Source organism: Euleptes europaea, chromosome 10 (assembly GCF_029931775.1).
Source record: "Euleptes europaea isolate rEulEur1 chromosome 10, rEulEur1.hap1, whole genome shotgun sequence".
In the NCBI taxonomy this organism is placed as follows: domain Eukaryota; kingdom Metazoa; phylum Chordata; class Lepidosauria; order Squamata; family Sphaerodactylidae; genus Euleptes; species Euleptes europaea.
Window position 1 is genome coordinate 62,557,918 of NC_079321.1, and position 20,046 is coordinate 62,577,963.

The window sequence follows — 20,046 nt, forward strand, 5'->3', positions numbered from 1 at the left end:
TTGATCAAAGTGCATTCTAAGATGTTTGTATTGTGAGTAGCATGCTTGTTATATGGCACAGTGTGCTGTTGGAGAATGAGCAACCAGAAAACTTCAGAGTTGCTCGTGCAATTAAGTGAATAATGCATTGTGCTATCAAGTCACCATGAGGTAGCTTGCTTTGTGGAGGAATCCATTTAAAGGACAAATGCCTTTATAAAAGTGTTAAAGCCCCTTTTCTTCAGTACATTGGACCTGGTTATCCAATTGTGGTTGTGATGCGCTAGGTAAGTCTCTGTTAAAACTGTTTAAAAGTTTACAGGTCACTTCATAGAGTCAAGAACTGGCATTTTATGGCCTTTTAATGAGCAATTAAACTGGAGAAGAGGTAATGAAATACAGTGCTCTAGTAGAATTAACATAGTAGTGACTGCAGCTCTCTGATTTCTAGGTACCTCAGAAGACTATGAGATCATTCTGGAAAGTCTCTTCAAGTCCAGGTTAGTTCTTTTTTTTATTCCTTTTCCCCTCTTAGTGCTGTCTGTGACTGTCAATATCATTAGTGGCTGGAATGGGTAGCAAAAAAACCCTTCCCTATGCTACCTGGAATAAATGTTAACTTCTGTGTGAATAAGCCAATGAACATTTTCTCCTCTGTTTAAGGTCTGATTCTGACCTTCGGGCACCTGAATGCAAAGCAGTTGTTGCTTGGGCATAAGGCCTATTAATTGTTGTAGAGTGGTGCCATATCGCAGGGGGTTGGGGGGGGGGCTTCATTCACATGGAATCCAATAATTTCTTGGAAGTATAATCCTAGGTCAAAATGGCTTTGCTTCTGTCACTGGAGTGGGCAGGAACCATGCTAAATAAATGACCCCATAAAGACCCCCCCCCTTGTATTCTTTAAACAAATCCTGCTGTCAGCACACTAGTAACTTGGTTTAGTATTATTTCCTGTCATGGATTCCTCCTGTTTATGTAAAAGCAACATTTGAAAAATAATAAGGGTAAGTTGACATCTGCAGTGATACTAAGATGATGTAAATGCAAAAAAACCTCAAAATACAGCAGGGAAAATGAAATTAAATACTGACTTGAAGATACTTTGTTTTGAGTGGATCTAGTAAAGAAGCAAGTAGATGTTTACATTTAAATGTCCCCTACTTCTGGTTCATCTTCTAAATGCTGTGCAGGAGATGCATAAAAGCTACATAAGTTACCGGTATCTTTCTAATCGACTTTCCACATTCTCTGCATCACTTGGTGTTCAGCCAAATCTTGACCACCAAAACCCCAGACTATCTTTTGATACACCCCTATCACCCAGATCTCTCTGTTTTCAGGCCCTGGATAGAGAAAGGAAAATGTCGTTCAAAATGATTCCTGCTTTCTCTTGCACAAAGAATTGCTACTTTTCAGCTCCTTGGATATTGGCAACGTGCTTCATGCAGTAACAAGTGGAGAGGTTTGCACTTGTTTTTCCCTGATTTAGAAGAAGTGGCTGGGCACTTCTGAGCCTGGTAGCTCATGAAGGGGAGGACAAAGTTGCATTGTGGAAGAGATGCTCCTAATTGAGATCTAACACACACACCATCTTTGCATCTTTGGAGGAATTGTGTTGTATAGTGTACCTATAGTTTCAGGCCGACCCTGCTCTTCTCTTGGGAGTTACCTTTGTGGTGGTGGTGGGGGGGGGCTTGGAAAGGAAGCATAATCTTACCTACACCTGTAGGGGGCAGAAAGAATGCTTGTCAGCTGGAAGGCAACATGTGTGTAAAGTGCTGTCAAGTCGCAGCCGACTTATGGTGACCCCTTTTGGGGTTTTCATGGCAAGAGACTATCAGAGGTGGTTTGCCAGTGCCTTCCTCTGCACAGCAACCCTGGTATTCCTTGGTGGTCTCCCATCCAAATTCTAACCAGGGCTGACCCGGCTTAGCTTCTGACATCTGATGACATCAGGCTAGCCTGGGCCATCCAGGTCAGGGCGGAAGGCAACAACAACTAGGCAAAACCATTTCTATCCTCTGCGGCATTTGGTATTATTTTTACCACATTTCTCTTGAAACTGGTTTACAGGGTCAAGTTCGTTCTTGCCAGCTTGGTGTAGTGGTTAAGAGCGGTGGTTTGGAGTGGTAGAATCTGATCTAGGGCACCAGGTTGGATTCCCCACTCTTCCACATGAAGCCAACTGGGTGACCTTGGGCGAGTCACACTCTCTCAGCCCCACCTACCTCACAGGGTGTCTGTTGTGGGGAGGGGAAGGGAAGGTGATTGTAAGCTGGTTTGATTCTGCCGTAAGTGTTAGAGAAAGTTGGCATATAAAAAACAACTCTTCTTCTTCTCATCTGTGTTGTGAATTGGCCAATAAAACTCAAAAGCATCACCTGCCAGAGCATTTGACACCGTAATTCTGAAGTGCAGCCAGGGATTGAATATGTTTGCTCAGACGTAAACCCTATGGATTTTGAGAGAAATTTACTTCCAAATAAGCTGACTGCTGCCTACATAAAAGCGCCCTAGAATCGCGCACCCTGGATCCAAGCTGCCTGCAGCCGAGGCAAACCCCCCCCCCCCAGTGAAAAGCCACCATCCCCGAGGCCGCTGCCTCTGCGGGGCTGGCTCCGAGTTGCTGAAGCGCCCTAGCGCCCTCGGCTTCCGAGTGCCCCGTCCCGTGCCTCTCTCTCCACGAACCCAGGAGCGCTGGATGAGTCTGGGATGCGTGTCACTCGCAGCCTGAAAACACAGGTGGGGGTTGGCTAGCGGAGGCCTTGCTTGGGCGGACTTAACACGTGAGCCCGCACTTCCGAATTCTTGGCTCAGCATTTTATTTGCTTGCTTTCTGCGGTGTGTGTGTGTGTGTGTGTGACATCCTTGTTATGTCTGTGTCACTAATTGCAAGCAGGTAATTATCAAAAATACGAATCCGTGAAGTAAAAGCAATTGGAGGCTCACCTGGACTTTGTAAAAAAGGTCCTGGTGGATTCAAAGGCAAAAAAAAAGCCATCCCACATCCTCGCCAATTTGTTATGTCTGTTAAATAACACCTCCACACTCAAGTTCCAAGTCTCTTTATTTCAGTCTGATAAGCAACCTAAAATCACATCCAAACTGCTGCTCTGCTCTCCCACATTCTACATATTCTTATATACAATTCTCTTAAAGAGACATACACATGCCTATACCACAATCCTGCCTCTCCATCCTTTGCCCTAAAGCTTTTAAATGTATGTCACTTACCTCCGCCTCCAGAGCCAGTTCCATAGCAGGTGTGGCTGCTGCGGCTCGATCGATCGTATAGATTACTCGGAAGCAAGCCCAGCTTTGTTCAGGGGAATTGGATCCGCGTGTAGTAGCAACACACCCTGCCTTTTTTCTTTTAACAACCCGCGCCAGTTTGTTACCGTTAGGAAGGGCTAGCTGGTCTCGAAAGGGATCCCCTCGCTTACTCTAAAGTTTCCTGTTTGGCCGGGAGGACTCTGACCTGCCATTGTCCGCATCTGAAACATGACTCTTCCATAAGAGGGGTTTGGAGAGGCCAGCCCCGGGATCGGATTTCCCTTTAATAGTGCCATATTCACAGTTCTCCGGGTTAAGCTGACGGGATCGTGAGGCTCTTACCCTGGGTCTTTTGAACAGAAGGAGCCGTTTATCACTTCACCCCAGATATTCTATTTATTGCCCTGCACAAAATTAGTAACTGGAAAAGTGGAGCTCTGGTTAAGGAAGAAAGGTGGCTTGCAGGAGAGAGAACTTGGGGTGGGGTGGGGGGTGTCAAGATTTGTAAACCGTAAAGCAAAATGAATTTTGCGGAGCTCTTCCGCGTTTTCAGTCACCGTACACACCGGAGGTTTTGCCTTGGATTTGCCACTCCCTAGATTCACATTTACCCCATCCGCATTCTCATAACGCTGCATGGGGGCTTATTGGCCATTTATGCACGGGAGGTTTTGCCTTGGAGTTGCTGCTCTGTAGACGCACATTTTCCCCGTCCGAATCCTCAGCTCTCTGTTCGGGGGGGCTTATTGTTGAGTTTTGAGAATCCGGATGAGGAAAATGTGCATCTACAGAGCAGCAAATCCAAGGCAAAACCTCCCGTGCGTAAAATGGCCATCGACGCCGCCGCTCCTAATCTCGCCGCAATAAATCGGAGCGAAGTACGGTGTTCCAGTTCGCGCCGCGGAAAAGTCAGCGCTTGGAAAAGCTGGGCTGCGGTCCAGAGGACCCCCCCTCCCTCAAATCACGCGTGTCGCCCAAAAAGTGATCCCTGGCAGAGACGGGCACGCGGCGACTCTTCCTAAAAGGTCCCTGTTTTTGTTTCACACGGGAGGAGGATCCTCCTAGGAAACTTAATTTGTAGCTGGAAGGAGGTGTGACAGCAAGGTAGACTTCCCCTGACTATGGAAGATCCACTGATTTAGCAATTTGTAATAATCTCTTTTCCTTTCTGTAAAATGTATTAGGGCAGTCAGGGAATAGCTTGTTGCTGGGCAGAATATCCCTGTATGTCTGTGTGCTAAGGAAGTGGGTTAAGAGTCATGGAGAGTCAGAGTGAACTATAAACATTGATAGGAGAAACTGGATAGAACTGAACTGTACTGCGCCGCCTCTATGTCTGGAGTGCTATCAGCCTACCCTGAATGTTGATGGGTTGTCATATCTTGAATTTGGATAAATATCCCTTCCTCAGTATGATCGGGGCTCAGAGATTTTTACTCGATAGAGTGCTCTGGGTCGCAGCTGCCAGAATAAACTGTTTTCTTGAATAACGATCTGCAGGTCTCTCTCTCCCCCCACGAACCCCCGTTTTGCCGTATCAGAGGAGAAGGGGTTGTCGGAACCGTTCCGCCAAAGTTCAGGCCATTTATGCACGGGAGGTTTTGCATTGAATTTGCTGCCCTCTAGATGCCCATTTTGCCCATCCGAATTCCCAGAACTCTGCATGGGGGCTGATTGTCGACCTGGGAGAAATCTGGATGGGGGAAATGGGCATCTAGAGAGCAGCAAATTCAATGCAGAACCTCCCGTGCACAATCAGTCAAAACTAAACCATTGAGGGCTTCTTCTTCTTTTTTTAACGGAGCACGTGGGAATGCCTTTCTTTATCAACTTGGTGTTATTTTCCAAAGATAACTTTCGGATTCGTGGCCTCTTTGAAACCACGTGGCGCGAGGAGCCCCCCCTTTCCCAGCGGCTGTCCGCCCCCCTTCCGCCCGCCCCTTTTCTCCCTCCCTTCAGTGTTTATACTGGTCAATTTCCATTCAGATTAGCAGATCTTCCAGGGAAACCGAAACCGCCTCTGCCCTCCTGCGCTCGCCCGCCCGCCCCCATACGCTCCAGCAGCGCGGGTTACTGTGCAGGCTTACTCGGAAGTAAGTACCGCTGTAGGCTTTCTTCCAGGCAAGCGCTTTTAAGGGTTCCCAGGTAATTCCACGGGGATGGGCTCGCTTACCGGTCAAGCTGTTTCCACCAAGGCAATTTCGACGATTGATTCAATCGTATAACAATAGTGGAGCCGTCGGTTTCCTAAAAAATGACGTTAGCCCGGCCCCCTTGCTATCGACGATCTTCGCGTGTACGTTGCCGTCATCTTGAAGGCATCGCGAAGATGCGGCTTAAGGTCGCAGCTGCGATTTATTCCCATCTTGGGAAGGAGCTGCCAAGAGGGCAGGAGATTCCCCGCAACTCCCTCGGAAACTGGGTGCGGGGCCTCGGGGCGTCCTTGGTTTTTGCCAGATTCTGGAGCGAGCTCTTGAACATGTGCAGAGTGTCTTCCCCTTTCCAGCCTGGCTTTCCCCCCGAACAATGCTTTGGGGGTGGGGGTCAGGGTTTCAGCCGGAGTCGGAAACGCCGCCGGGCGGGAGTCGGTCCTGGCGAAGGGGAGCTTTGCTGGGCGCCGGCGCGCCTCGGAGGTCCGCTTCGGACGAGCCCGGGGTCTCAGGCGGAGCCGCCGCTAGGGCCCTCCTACTCGCCTGACATGGGGCTGGGGTTGGTTTCCCCCGGGTCATTCATGCACGGGGGGATTTGCCGCCCTATAGATGCACATTTTCCCCATCTCAAAACTCTGCACGGGGGCTTATTTTGGAGGTTTCCGCATTTGGATGGGGAAAACGCGCATCTAGAGAGCAGCAAATCCAAGGCCAAACCTCCCGGGCAGAAATGGCCTCCTCCGCCGTCCTCCCCGTCGGTGCTGCCGTCCGGGGGCTCAAAGCACGCGGGGCGGCTTGATCTGCTCCCGGAGACGACAGGTCGGCCTCTCCGCGGTTCCTTCCGAGGGGGCTTCGAGCCGACGGTGCCGTCGAGGGGATGGAGGGACGCGCCTCCCAAACGCCGCCGTCCCAGGGGCGCTCTGCCGGAGGACCCACGACTTTTGGAAAGACCCCGGGAACAAGCGCCGCAAGCCGGACTGCGGGGCTTTGGAGCCCGGTCCTGGGGGGGGGGGCTCCCCTACAATCGCAGGGCCGCCGTCTCATGCCGCTGCTGCCCGGCTTCCTTTGGCTTTGACAAGACGTGTCGCAGCGCCCTTGCTCCCAGGTTTTGCTCGTTTCTTTACACAGCGCATAGTTAAACGGTGGAACTCCCTGCCCCAGGATGTGGTGATGGCTGCCAACTTGGAAGGCTTTAAGAGGGAGCAGAAATGTTCATGGAGGAGAGGGGCATTCATGGCTACTAGTAAAACTGGATACTAGCCATGATGCATCCCTATTCTCTCCAGTATCAGAGGAGCATGCCTATTGTCTTCGGTGCTGTGGAACACAGGCAGGATGGTGCTGCTGCAGTCGTCTTGTTTGGGGGCTTCCTAGAGGCGCCTGGTTGGCCACTGTGTGGACTTGATGGGCCTTGGTCTGATCCAGCAGGGCTTTTCTTATGTGCCTTCGCGAGGGGAAGCAGTTCTTGTTCTTTAGCCCCCACCCTCCTGTTCAGATCCCTAAAGGTTGCAGGAGTTCCCAGCTGGGCTGGGCTCTTTACCTTACCCCCCCCACCCGAACTTAAAAGGCCGATGCCTTTTGCAGGAAATGAATGAGCCGATAACATCTGACATCGGTGGCCAGTCCACTGACCCCAACCTTAATTCCGCTAATACTGGAGGCCTGCAAATTTTAGTCAAGACCGCTGGCAAAAGCCCAGTGTCGTTTTTTCAAAGGCGGCTTTTGTGGAGTGGTGTTGCTAGGAGTCCCCACTGGCACTTAATATTTGCATGCCTCCCTCATGTATTTTCCTGACCTCTTTAGGGTGGGGGGAATCTGCGAAAACTAATCTGCCACCCCCTCCGCTTCCCCCACTGAAAGAGGTTCAGAATTACAAAAATTTCAGGGAAAATTAATAAAACACAATGCTCCTTGTTTGGCAGGGACATAATCCCCCCCCCCCATTTTTGCTTTGAAAGTTGCATGAGTGAAAACTTTAGCTACTTTTACTAGGTCAAGGTTCTGCCCAGTCTCTCAAAGAAGGTTTATGTGTCTACACCCTGTCCCTTGCTCCTCTACCTTTATTGCACTAAAGAATAGGCAACTTTACATTTCTTGGGCTAAATATGCTGGCGCATATTTTCAGCACAGTCTGTTATCAGGCAACGATGTCTTTCTTGCTGCCTTTAATCTGAGGGTGTTAGAGGAAGTCAACCTAGTCATTTTCTCTCTAGAACCCCAGCCTTACTATGAAAACAAAGATATCTATTAGTGTGTCCCATCTCTGATCTATGAAATGATTATGCCAATAGGTATCTATACAAACAACATATCCCTTATAAAGCTCAGGCTTTAAAAGGAAGCAGCTGACAATCTGGACACATTCTCTCACATCTGGCTATGCAACACCTTAATTCCCCTTTATTTCTAAATTGGCCCATGTAATGTCTTGCTTCTTCCATACACGTTCTTCCTTTGTTTTTTGGTTTTTTAAATATAGGAATAAAAATGGACTGCAGTCCTTTCTAGCTTTACTTGGAGACAAAACCATGGTACTTCATATTCAACATGCATGGGCTCAGGTTGAATGTCCCTTAGGTTTCAGTTAAGTTTTAAGGACAATCTGGTACACAGTTACTCAGAAGTAAGCCCCCGTGCGTGCAATGGCGATTACTTCCCAGTAAGCACGCATGGATTGGCAGGCTTTTATTGCCTGCTGTTTAGGGCAGCGGTATAGTTGTAAAGAGATGAAGGGGGACCAAGGGAGGGGTGAAAACAAGCCTTCCCCCCCCCCAATGGAACAGACACGTCCACCTCCAAGTACTGAATTAACCAATAGGAAGTTTATGGTTGAAGACTGCATAGGAATTTCATGATTTAGGTCTATTTTCTGGTATGAGTTGTAGTGGGGGGGATTACTCTGACTGCCCCCCCGCCGCACAAATGTTAAAGCAACCACCTTGCTGTCTTAAAGAAATACAATCCGAATAAGCGACACCCACCACCACCACCACCACCAGAAAAAGGGAGTAAATAGGCCCCTTTAACCAGTCCGGAGACCTTGGCTGTTTGTTCAGACTGTCTGTCGCCAGTTCTAAAACAACAGCGAGCAATCCTGCCAGTTCATAAAAGCATATTCAGGGCAAACTGGGCTGGGAGCAGAAGAGGAAAATGTATTTTCCAATAAGGGAGACCGTATCAAGCCCCGGGCTTCAAAACTGACCTGACATGGGCTGAGCAGTAAGCATCAGGCCCAGTGGCTGAAATTAGAGGAAGTGGGGGGAAGCTGTCGAAACTTCAGTGTGTGTGTGTGTGTGTGTGGTGGGGGGAGGGTTGTTAAACTACGGAAAGCAGTAAGGCTTCTCAGTAAAGCAGCTTAAATTCTGAAGGCTAGCTTAGTACTGAGACAGTCCGCGGGAAAAGGGATGGGGGATGTTGCAGGAGACCTTTTCTTTTACAACGGATGGTTTCCATCAGACTTTTTTGGTCGGCCACATCATTGCCTGCTCCTTGCTCTTTTAGTATTTGCAACGATTTATGCAAATAAATGGGGGCCTTTGGGGGTTACCGCATTATGTATTCCCACCGATGTATTAAGAGTTTGAAAACGTTATAAAAAAGCATCGCTTTAAAAGGGTTCTTGGATACCACAGCTTATAAATGGTTGGAAAACGTCTTCCCAGCTAAAGGGGCCCAACAAAGTGCAAACAGTATTTTTTATAACGTTTTCAAACTCTTAATACACCAGTGGGAATACATAGAAAGTGCACATCGCTGGGGATACAAGTGCGGTAACCCCCATAATGCGGTAACCCCCTTTGCCTTGACCAAGTCGGGACACAATTATTAGAACAATTCTTTAGACTGAGAAGGGGGTTGGTGGTTGTATGAGTGTACTTTTAGTTACTGGCAATTCCTTGCCTGCCTTTTCAGCCCACATCCCCCAAGCCCCGGACAACTAAGGGTACTATATAGCCACAGGCTGCGTCTGAGATCTCCCCCCCTCCCCCCGTTGGAGATTTAAAGGGCAGGCACCAGGCCTGGCTTTAGCCCTCTCCTCTTTGTTGTGCTCCCCCCCCACCCCCATACGCTCCCTGTGTGCCACCACCCGCTCGGCTTCCTGCTCCCTTGCAGTTCTTCCACCAAACTCCCCTCCTCTGGGAGAACAACCGTCGCTGGTCGAGGTTCACAGCAACTAACGCTGGGCTTGCAAACTGCCCTCTTATTTAGGAAGTCATCAATCACATCCTCTCCCCCGGAACGAGATGGCGGAGGGACCTGTGAAGCGCGATCCTTGGCCCAGGCCCCTCCCCGCTCTTCCCTTCCCCCCGAAATGCTTTGAAACGCTGGACCGCCCGGCCTGAACCAAAGTAAGGTGCCACCACGCTGCCGGTAGGCGTTTCATTCACAACCAGACAATTAACCGCGACTACTTTGTGAATCGCGTTTCACGCCTCCCTAAAAGATGGATACGGTTTCTCTCGTTTGTGTACACGCGTACGCACACAATGCACAGCAGCTATAATTGCAGGAGAATGTTCCTTGAACATAAAGCTTGCTAAAAAGGCGGCTGTATTATCATACAGCGGATAAGGTTCATTGCTTGTGGCCAAAGGGCCGTCACGATCTACGGGACCAAACATTAAAATCACATTCATGTAAGATTAAAATAACTTTAAAACAGTCGGACCCCCCCAAGAAGCTAGTAATTAAATATGTTAAACTCCCTAATTAAAAAATAGCTCTAGCTCGGATCTTGGCTGCTAAAGCAGAGAGTGACACTTTGTAGGAAACATCAGGGTTGGCATCTGATAGAAGAAAGAGCAGCTTCTCTGGATCGGTTATCATAAGCTGGAACCGAATCGTGTATATGATGTTCTTCGCCCAACTGTTATAAGTGGAGGAACACGGCTAATAGTTTATACAGTGGGGTTATGCTTAATATCTGGCTGAGGTCTTGAAGATGAAGGCGTAAGATCGCTCTGGGGCCTTCCCCCACCGACGCTTTCCTTAGAAGTAAACCGGTTACATCGGGTGACTCTTGCGGTTACAGTCCTGCGCCCGCATAGGCGGAAACGAGCCCGGGTTGACTCCCGAGGAAGCACGCAAAGGATCGGGCCGGGAACAGTGGAAGATCGCAGACCACCCGGTCCCTGTATTGCAACAGGACCCCGAGGCACCTTTTCAGTTCGCCAGGCGGCAAAGCCCTATTTAAATCAACGAAGCCGACTTGCAGTCCCGGTAAAACCGCGCCACGAGGGTGGAGATCGCATCCGCAGGGCGAAGTCCCTTTAACGGTGGCAGTGGCGTCGGCGGGAGGTCAGTCGTGGCGTAAGGGAGGCTCTCCGGCCACACGCCGCCCAGGGCCCTCCGCCGAGCAAACGTGCCCATTCGCGGCCAGGCGCGTTTGGGAAAATGTTCGCGGTCCATTCACAAATGATCCCGGCGGCGTCGATTGGCCTCTCTCGGCGAGCCTCCCCCCCCCCCCTCCCAAGGAGCCGGGGCGCAATTAGCCGCGAGGAGGCCTGTAATTGAGCGCGTCACGTGCCCGCGGGGGCCCGGGAGCGGAGCGCGCGCGCGAAAGGGGGTGGTCGGTGGGTGGGGAGGGGGGGACTCAAAAGCGGGAAGGCGCGCCGGACCATGCGGGCGCCATGGGGGGCCGCTCCGCGTCCAGACGGTAGGCTGCCCCCAAAGCCCGCTTCGAGCCAGCCGGGGGGGACTCTTGGCGCCGCCGCTTCGCAGCGGAGGGCCGGTGGGGCAACATGGCCGAAGGTGAATCCTCTTCTCTCTCTCTCTCTCTCTCTGCTCCCCCCCGCCCCAAATTGGTTGTTTTTGGGGGTGGTTCCCCCGCGGTTTTGTTTTGGCTCCGTCGACTCGCTCCCCCTCCCCCTTTTTAAAAGGGGGAGGGGGCGGGAGAGGCCCCATGGAGGGCGCGCTCTCCCAAGTGCTGGGCGCCGCCCACTCCGATTCGCCCAACTTGAAAAGCTTCCAGAGGGGGGGGGGGCTTTTGTTCCGATTGTTCCTGCGCGATTGAGCAAAGCCGTGGCCGGGGGAGGGGAGGGGAGGGGCGGGAGGAGGCGGCGAGACCTTTGTACACCTGCCCCCCCCTCCTCCCGACTTTAAAGGGATGCCGGCGTGAAGGAGAGCGGCGGGGAGGGGGGGGAGGATGAGCGCCCTTGGAAAACAACCCCCGGCTCTGGCGGCGGCTGCTGCTGCTGGATGGGCCGTTCCGAGTTGTGCAATCGCCTCCTCTCTCGGCTAGGTCGCCCCCCCCCCTCTTCCTCCTCCTCCTCCTCCTCCTCCTCCTCCTCCTCCTGCCGCCGCTCTCTTGCCTGGCCGGCCGGGGCTTTCATTCGCCCGCGGATTCCTCCGGGGAGGGATGGGATCGGTGCTCAACCAGCAGTATCCAAGTAAAGTATCGCTCTCTGGGGTTTGGTTTTGTGTGGCTGAAAGATGGAGTTAAAGGGCAGGATCGCACGTATGTACAGAGCAACGCGGGCCGGGCTGCTCTAACGGGGCGGGGGCGGGGGGGGGGAAGGAAAGCTGCGCGCTTATTGTGTCCGCACGCAAGAAGAATGCCGGCGAGAGCGAGTCGTAGCAGAAGCTGCTCTTTCCGATTCTTTGAAGCTTTTATTTAAAAAAAAAACAAAAACCACCACCCAAACGCAACACCGTGATTCGGTTTCCTCCCTCCGCGACGCTGGGGCGTGTGTGTGTGTGTGTGTGTGTGTGTGTGTGTGTTCATGCCTTTGTGGGCAGCGCGCAGAGGCGCTTTCCTAACCTCACGCTTGTGCGTGCGTTTTCTGCCCTCCGGAGCAACCGCGCTTGTCGAAGGGGGTGGCCGTTCCCAGGATTTAACGCTTTGCCTTTTTGTGTGTGTTTTCTTTTCCGCCCTCCTTTCCCCAATCAGCGGGGGCGAGTAAAGGTGGAGATGAGCCCGGGAAATTGCCGGAACAAGAGGAGGACGAGGACGAGGAAGAGGAGGAGGAGGACTCCCAGGTCTTGCACGGAACAGGCCATTGCAAGTGGTTTAACGTGCGCATGGGGTTCGGGTTTATTTCCATGATCAACCGAGAGGGAAGCCCCTTGGAAGCGCCGGTTGATGTGTTTGTACACCAAGTAAGCACCTTTTTTTTTCTTTCCCCCCCTTCTCTCACCTCTTTTGCAAAGGCCGCCTTTGCCCAGTGAATTTCATGTGGTCTTTAAAAAATGGTGGTCGGCATCTTTGAATGGGTGTTTGTGCGTGTACTTTTTTTTTAATTAAAAAAAACCCTATTTCCATATAAGTTTCCCATTTAAAAAAAAAACCAGGCTAAGTGAGATGGTATCAGTAGTTGCTTATGCAACACCACTGGTGTTCTCTCCCCCTCCCAGGTTTCTAATACAAACGCTTTCCCCCCTGTAAATTAAATGGAGTGCTTTTTGTTTAGTTTCTCATCTGCTCAGGCTTCCACTCACAGTGATAGGAAAGAAAGCTAGACACCGTGAATGACAACTAATAACTTTCTCTCACTTTTTAAACAATATGTGCCCTGTACAATTAGGCACTGTTTGTGTGGTTTTTTTTAATGCTTTTATATTTAAATTAAATGGAAGAGTATGAGCTTTAATTTTTCTATTTGAACTTTAATTCTATTATTCTACTACAGCTCAGAATGCAAACAGTTTCCATATTAGAATATGGTTAATCTTATTACCGTTTTGTGTGTGTTAAGTCTTTGGGGGCGGGCGGGCAAATATTCTGTCTCTAAAGGAACAGGGCTCAGAGGGCAAGAGGCCAGCAGTAGATATTGAAAATAAAAAGAATGGCACATGATTTTTAAAACAAACACAAGGCTAAGTTAATATTTATAGGTGCATATTGATCGTTATAAATTATGTTTGTGGGAAAGCTGTCAAGCTGCATTTAATTGTGATGTATTTGTGTTTTTCTCTCATTGAGCCCTAAAACCAGTACTTGAATTCTGAATTGCCCTTTATTTTATGTTTATTGTAGTAATCTCAGTGCAGTCAAGTTGAGTTCATATAGACTGCAAGAAGCATAACACTAAGCATATTTACTTAAAGCCCTGCCGATTTTTGTAAAGACCTTTAACTCCCACGTGTGTGCCATAGGATTAGATTCTGTGTGTCTGCAGAGTGTTGGGGCTTCAGCCATGTGAGAACAGCTAAAGTTTTGCAGTTCTGATTGTTATATCAAGATTATGGACAATGTATTTATTGTTTCTTTCTCAAAACCCTAGTTTAGTCCAGGTGTGTGGGAGTGTGTGTATATTATATATATGTTTTTATGGAACGTATTTTAATTAGTTGACTTGATGACTGGCTAAACTAATTTACTATGAGCGTAGTTTAATTTACTATGAGCATAGTTTCTTGGAATTCAGTGGAGCTACTTTTGAATAAGTGATTTTAAGACTGCAGTTAGGATTGCAGCTCTTCAGTATTGTATTTTGGGTGTTGAACTGGGTTAAAAATCTAATCAAATGTTGGTTTTCTGTTCTAGAAATGTTATTTGCTTTATAATATATACAAAATGCATGCTTGATATTAGCTTTTATATGGCACAAAGCTACTAAAACTGTTGTCAGTGTTGAGCATTCGCGGTTTCAGTGACTCTTAACAAGGTCACTGCATGTTACAAGCATATGGTTGCCTGTGTGTGTAAGAATTTAAAACTTTTCCCTGTCTCTAATCACATGCTATTATGTTTTTTTGCTTTTCGTTATGCAAACTAGAAATGCTAACTTTTAATATTGGTGTTCTTGGAAAAAGTGATCCTTTTATGCAGCAGTTCCAAACTCTATATGTAGTTAGGATGCAGCGAAATCACTAGGCTATTTCTAAATTTTGCCAGGAACAGAAAAAATAGGAATGTGCTTGTGCAAGAAAGAACTGCTACACATTCAGCTGGAGCTATGTTTCCTGGCTTAGGGGGTTACCGCACTTTGTATTCCCAGTGGTGTATTAAGAGTTTGAAAATGTTGTAAAAAACATCGCTTTAAAAGGGTTTTTGGATACCACAGCTTATAAATGGTTGGAAGACGCCTTCACAGCTAAAGGGGCCAAACAAAGTGCAAACAGTATTTTTTATAACGTTTTCAAACTCTTAATACATCGCTGGGAATACAAGTGCGGTAACCCCCTTAGTGTTACTGTTTGTACTGCTGAAAGAGACATAGTGCCTGTCCACACAGTAGCTTTTTCCCCTTTGGCAGTTAGAAGTACTACAGCAAAATGAGAAAGCAAAGTTTTAGCTTGACATGTCATCATTCTTTTCCATGTGTGTACATTCTCCCTTTAGATACAGAGCAATGTGCTCAGGAATGGAATGTGACGCATGGTGTATCAAAGAGTTTTAACCATCTACAGGAACCTAGCGATTGTTCTACTTTTTCAATTGTCTGAAAAATCTAAATATTTTTAAGATTTTCATAAATCCTATTTCCACAGATTGCTTCTCTCGTAAACATTTTCTTGTAAATGCTGTGAAGCAGGTTAAACCTATTGTGAGGATGCAGAGCTGAAGCTTCCCTTTATTAACACCACGTATAATATACCGTAGTTTCCACGGAAAGAGGCATTACAGTCCTTTTCACTGGAGGCAGTTCCCCCATGCTGCCTGTTTCACTGATGAGTAATCAGGAAGTATAGGTGTTACGTGCAGTGACTGTGGAACCAGGAATTCCATGATATGGGAACACAATTACCTCTGGCCATTCAGTGTTCTGTCCACTGAACCTGAGTGGTTACAAGGTTGTTTCCTAAATTATCTTCATTTCAATGAGATTGCTCTCTGTTTCAAGTGGTGATGGGATTCAGTAGGTAAAAACAAGTAATCTGAATATAAGACAGCTCTGAAATATAAACCAGTCTGCTATATTAGTAATATACACGTGGATAATATTTTCATCTGACATCCATTTTCACGAATATTTGTGTATACAACATTTTGATCTGTGCTTTGAGTGGCATTTTGTGGGAAAGTACTGAATAGATTTACATGTCTTCATTTTTACAGAGATATTGTAACAGTTTATGATTTGTATCAGTTGAAAGCAAGGTAGGCTGAGAAGAACAAGGTAGCTTGTACATAGGCTATGAAAAGATAGCTCTAAAAATTTCTATTTATGAGAAGAAGATTCTTAAAGAGGGAGTGAACTCTCTAAAGAGGGTTGAGATGACTTTACTACATCCCCAAATAATGAAACATTGAATCAGAAGTAGAAGATATACTTCTTGTAGCCTCAGTATTAGGGAATATACTTCTTGTAGCCTCAGTATTAGGGAATGGTTGTTAGAAGGAAATGGAATGCTGGTTATCTGTTCATCCTGCTTATTCTGGATCTAGTGGCAAGTCTTACTGATGTTAATGAACCATAATTCAATCAATCAAGTTTTATTTTAATACAATATCAGCTCTGAATAAAAATCAAAGTTAGGTTAAAATAATAAAAGTTGATAATTCTGGGTGGGATGGTTTGAAGAAGAGGAGGAAAGATCTTCTATGGGGAAAGGTTTTCAATTAGCCGTTTACGAATCCCACTAGACCGGAGGCAAAATTTGGCTACTTGAATGGTTATCTCCCGAGAGGAGTCTGCTAAGAGAAGGGAAACTTTAGATTCTTCCGATCTCCCAGGAAAGGATGACAATATGGGGAGAATGTACTGCGATCTTAAGTCACATAATTCTGTGTACCTCATTTAGAATCATTCTGAATGTGTCCTTTCCTCTAGAACCTGAATAAATGTTGTGGCAACCAATATATTTCAGCCTTCTATTTTAAGCTGTAATGCCAGATGCCTTTGTTCAATATTTTCAGCTCAATTTACTTCCAAGTAAATAATACTTAGGACTGAAGCAGGAAGCAAGAGATGGTAATTTTAGTATCTTACTGGTTTATCAGTTGTAGGACTGAAGCAGGAAGCAAGAGATGGTAATTTTAGTATCTTACTGGTTTATCAGTTGTTAAATGTGTATATTGTAAATTCTCAGCTGCATATTTGAAGATTCTGATGGGAAAATATTTTTTACATATAAAAACTTTCAATATAATTAAAGTATCTCTCTGTATATCACTTTGTTATAAGCAAATATTATCTCTAATATTCTTATAATGTTTTCAAAGGGGGGAGCTAAAGATCCATCATTACTATGGACTTTCCAGATTTTTTTTCAAAAGCAATGAAATTGATTGTAATTGAACATAGTCACCTTCAGTTTCTTATTGCTTTTATTGTAAGAAGAAAAACCTGAAATAGAAACAGTTGATTATTGACTAAAATGGACAGAAGAGCAATTTTTTATTTCTGTTTTCTTGAAATCTAGCTCTGGAAGAAGAATCCTATGTGGGGATCGGTGTCTTTTCAAGTCCAAGCATTTCAAGTCCAAGCATTTTTGCTTTCTTCTGTTTTCACTTAAAGCTTTAGTGATTAATTGCATCAGTTAGCTGATGTACAGTGCAATCCTATATAGAATCACATCCTTCTACGCCCATTAACTTCAATTGATCTAGAAGGGTTTAATTCTTTCTAGGGTTGCACTAATGCAGCCAGTGATTTGCATTCATATCCACACAAATGCTGCCATGATGTTTAATATTGCACAGGCATATATACAGCTATTTATAGTTGTCTGTGTTCAAAGGATTTGTTTACATGATGCAGGATTGCAGCCTGGGTAATTTATGCCACAATCCTGGCTGCATTTACACAGATATCAATTTAGAAGGACTTAAGATACTCTGAGGAAACAGTGCCAGGGAAGATATTGCATTGCCTGTTAAATGTTACACTGGAAGTGAGGTGTGATGCTACTTTCTCTGCTTTAGGATGTTCTTTTACTCCCAAGTAAATGCACTCAATCACTTTAACTAGAAGTTCCACAGAAATAATTAGAGTTCTACAGTACAGTCTGAGTGAGTTTGTTCAGAAATTAGTTGTGTTCAGTTCAATAGTTTTTAGTAACTATGTTTTTAGTAACTGTGAGAAGCGTCAGAAATGTAGTCCAGTTCCCTATGAATATAGGTTCTTTAAGGTTGTTTACTGGCATTTTGGCACACACTAATTATCAGGGTTGCTAGCTGCTTCGAGGGAGAAAAATGTTCCACCCTTTCGTGGGGTTTTCTCTCCATGCCATGAAAAGCTTCATCTCCCCATTTCTATACATTAAACCTCTAGTAAAGAAAAAGGGTAAACCCACTAAGTAAATATGAGAATTTTGGTTTTAGTTCTGCCAACTTAAAAAAAAGTGTAAAAGGTTCCAAATGCACATGAGCAGTGTGTTCAGCATACACAACCGAATTTTTGATCTCTAATCAAAAAGAAAAGTAGATAATATGAAACAGACCATAAAGCTTTATCAACAGCATTGGAAACTGGCAGTCATTGTATACTGAACCTGGTTTCTAACCCACTATGTCTGGGGAGCTTCAGCCTTGCTAATAGGAACATCATCTTAAACACTGGAACCTATCATTTTAGGTGAAAAGGCTGCTTCAGAACTAGGTGAAAGAGAAGGTGAAGGAAGATGTTCTCAACAGCCTATTATCTATATGCTAATAGCCAAGTTGGCCAAATCTGAGGATACTTAAATCCTGTGAATGGGCAAGAGGGATCTTTCTACAAACCTGAAAAAATGCCTCAGGTTGGCAGAAAGATCTGAAATTGACAAAAAAATACATTGGGGTTTTTGAAAAACTAAAAAATGATAAAGGGAGCACCTGTGGCTTTAAGAAACAGATTCCCTTAGTGGCCTTTTCCAGGCAACCCCAAAATTCCAGGCTTGGAGTTTCTGTAAGAGGTAGGAAGAGGGGCAGGGCCTTTTCAAAGGCTCTTTTGTCCTTTGAGAGAGGACTGTTTGGGGCCAGACCTAGGGCTAGGGTTGACAACTCCACCTTGAGAAATTTCTGGAGATTTTAAGGTGGAGTCTGGTGAGGGCAGGGTTTGGGAAGGGGAGGGGCCTCAGTCAGATATAATGCCAGAGCATCTACCCTCCAATGCAGGTATTTTTTCCAGGGAGACAGATTTCTGTCATCTGGAGATCAGTTCAAATTCCAGGAGATCTCCAGGTCCCATGTGGGGGCTGGGAACCCTAGGCTTGGCAGCAGCCACTGAGTGAGTTGATACTAGCCAATTTGCAAGACTCAGCTAGTTGTAGCTGCTTGCTACTGTTCACCAGCAGGCACCCTTCAAAAGCTGGTATGGTGTAGTGGTTAGAACTTCAGAGTAATGTCTGGGGGACCCAGGTTCAAATCCCCATCTAGCTATGTAAGTTCCCTGGATTTTCTTGGGCCAGTCACATAGCTGCTTTGGTTCCCACTGGAGAGAGGTGGGGTGTAAATGAAGTAAATAAATCCCTCACCAAACATCACCCATCCAAGGCTCCACCCCCAAATTTCCAGGAGTTTCCCAACCTGGAGCTGGCAACTCTAATGTGGAACTGAACTCTGTAGTTGGAAGATCTGTAATTCCAGGAGATCGCCAGGCTCCCATGTGGAGGTTTGCAGCCCTAAAAGGGGAGATGGGAGCAAGAATATAGAGGCTTTCAGGAAAGGGAAAGAGGAAAAAGTGGGAGAGGGGGGAATGAGATACCTCCTGCAAGTCCTTGCGGGTTCACACTTGTAATTATATAATTCATACAGTTATTACTGGTGTTTGTAACTACAAAAAGATTTATCTTTGTTTCTGAAGATTACATAAATCAGTTATTTTTCTGGTTGATGTACTGTTTTGTTACAGGAAAACACATCTTTATCCTTATCTTTGAAATCTGGTTACCCATTCTTTATAACTTTTAAAAGTCTTTGAATGGAATAGCTGCTATTTGAATTAACAGCACTAACCTTCTCAAGTAAGGTTAGTGCTATGGCCAAAGAATATTGCTTAATGTTTCTGAGATTCCTTCAATTTGTCAATTGTATTTCCAGAAATCCACTGAGTTAAAATCATTACTTTTGACAGAAATACATCAAAATACCCTTGTCAATAATGTGAAATATATTTGTATAGAGAACCCCATTTTTCCTTCATATTTTTTAATAATTAATAATATCTTGAATAATCAGCATTACAAATGAGGTTACAATGTCAACTATCGTTACAATGTCAACTATCATTTTGTATATTTCATTACTCTAAAGATTAGCCAATAGCGAACTGGACCATTTCAAAAAGGTCTAGCTCTTATAAATATCAGTGGAGTCATACTGTATTGAATATCTCGAAAGTCTTGCAAGTACCTTGCATTTTAATAAAGCAGTCCTTTAAAAAACCTCTTTCACGAGTAGTTTATTCCTTTTTGTCTTGCACACTCTATTTTCTAATCTAATAAACTGCTTAAACTTGAGTAGAGAACCTCTGCCTAGAATTTTTATGGAAAGAATAACAAGGTGTTTGGATGTTGAAACTGTCAGCTTCGAATGAGTGCAACATTTTTGCAAAAGTTTTGGAATTAAATAAACCAGAACAGGGATGATGTTAAATTTAGAGTAACACCCTGCTAATTAACAAAAAATCACAAAATCACACAAGGTTGGAAGAGACCACAAGGGCCATCCAGTCCAACCCCCTGCCATGCAGGATCCCACAATCAAAGCACTCCCGACAGATGGCCATCCAACCTCTGCTTAAAGACCTCCAAAGACGGGGACTCCACCCCCACC

The 20,046-nt window shown here is 46.0% G+C and overlaps 1 protein-coding gene across 2 annotated transcripts in view; it reads left to right on the forward strand.

Annotated features, from left to right (window-relative positions):
• Positions 1 to 433: 433 nt before the first annotated feature.
• The window catches only part of LIN28B (lin-28 homolog B), a 92,027-nt gene continuing 72,414 nt past the window's right edge, over positions 434 to 20,046 (forward strand). Inside the window, exons 1-2 of one of the 2 annotated variants that reach the window (XM_056856657.1) lie at positions 434 to 479; positions 12,295 to 12,503. In XM_056856657.1, coding sequence (XP_056712635.1) covers positions 446 to 479; positions 12,295 to 12,503 — 243 coding nt within the window. In that variant the 5' untranslated portion in view covers positions 434 to 445. Of the gene's footprint in view, positions 480 to 11,133; positions 11,157 to 12,294; positions 12,504 to 20,046 lie in introns of those variants that run through there. The other variant, XM_056856658.1, reaches the window with a different exon arrangement.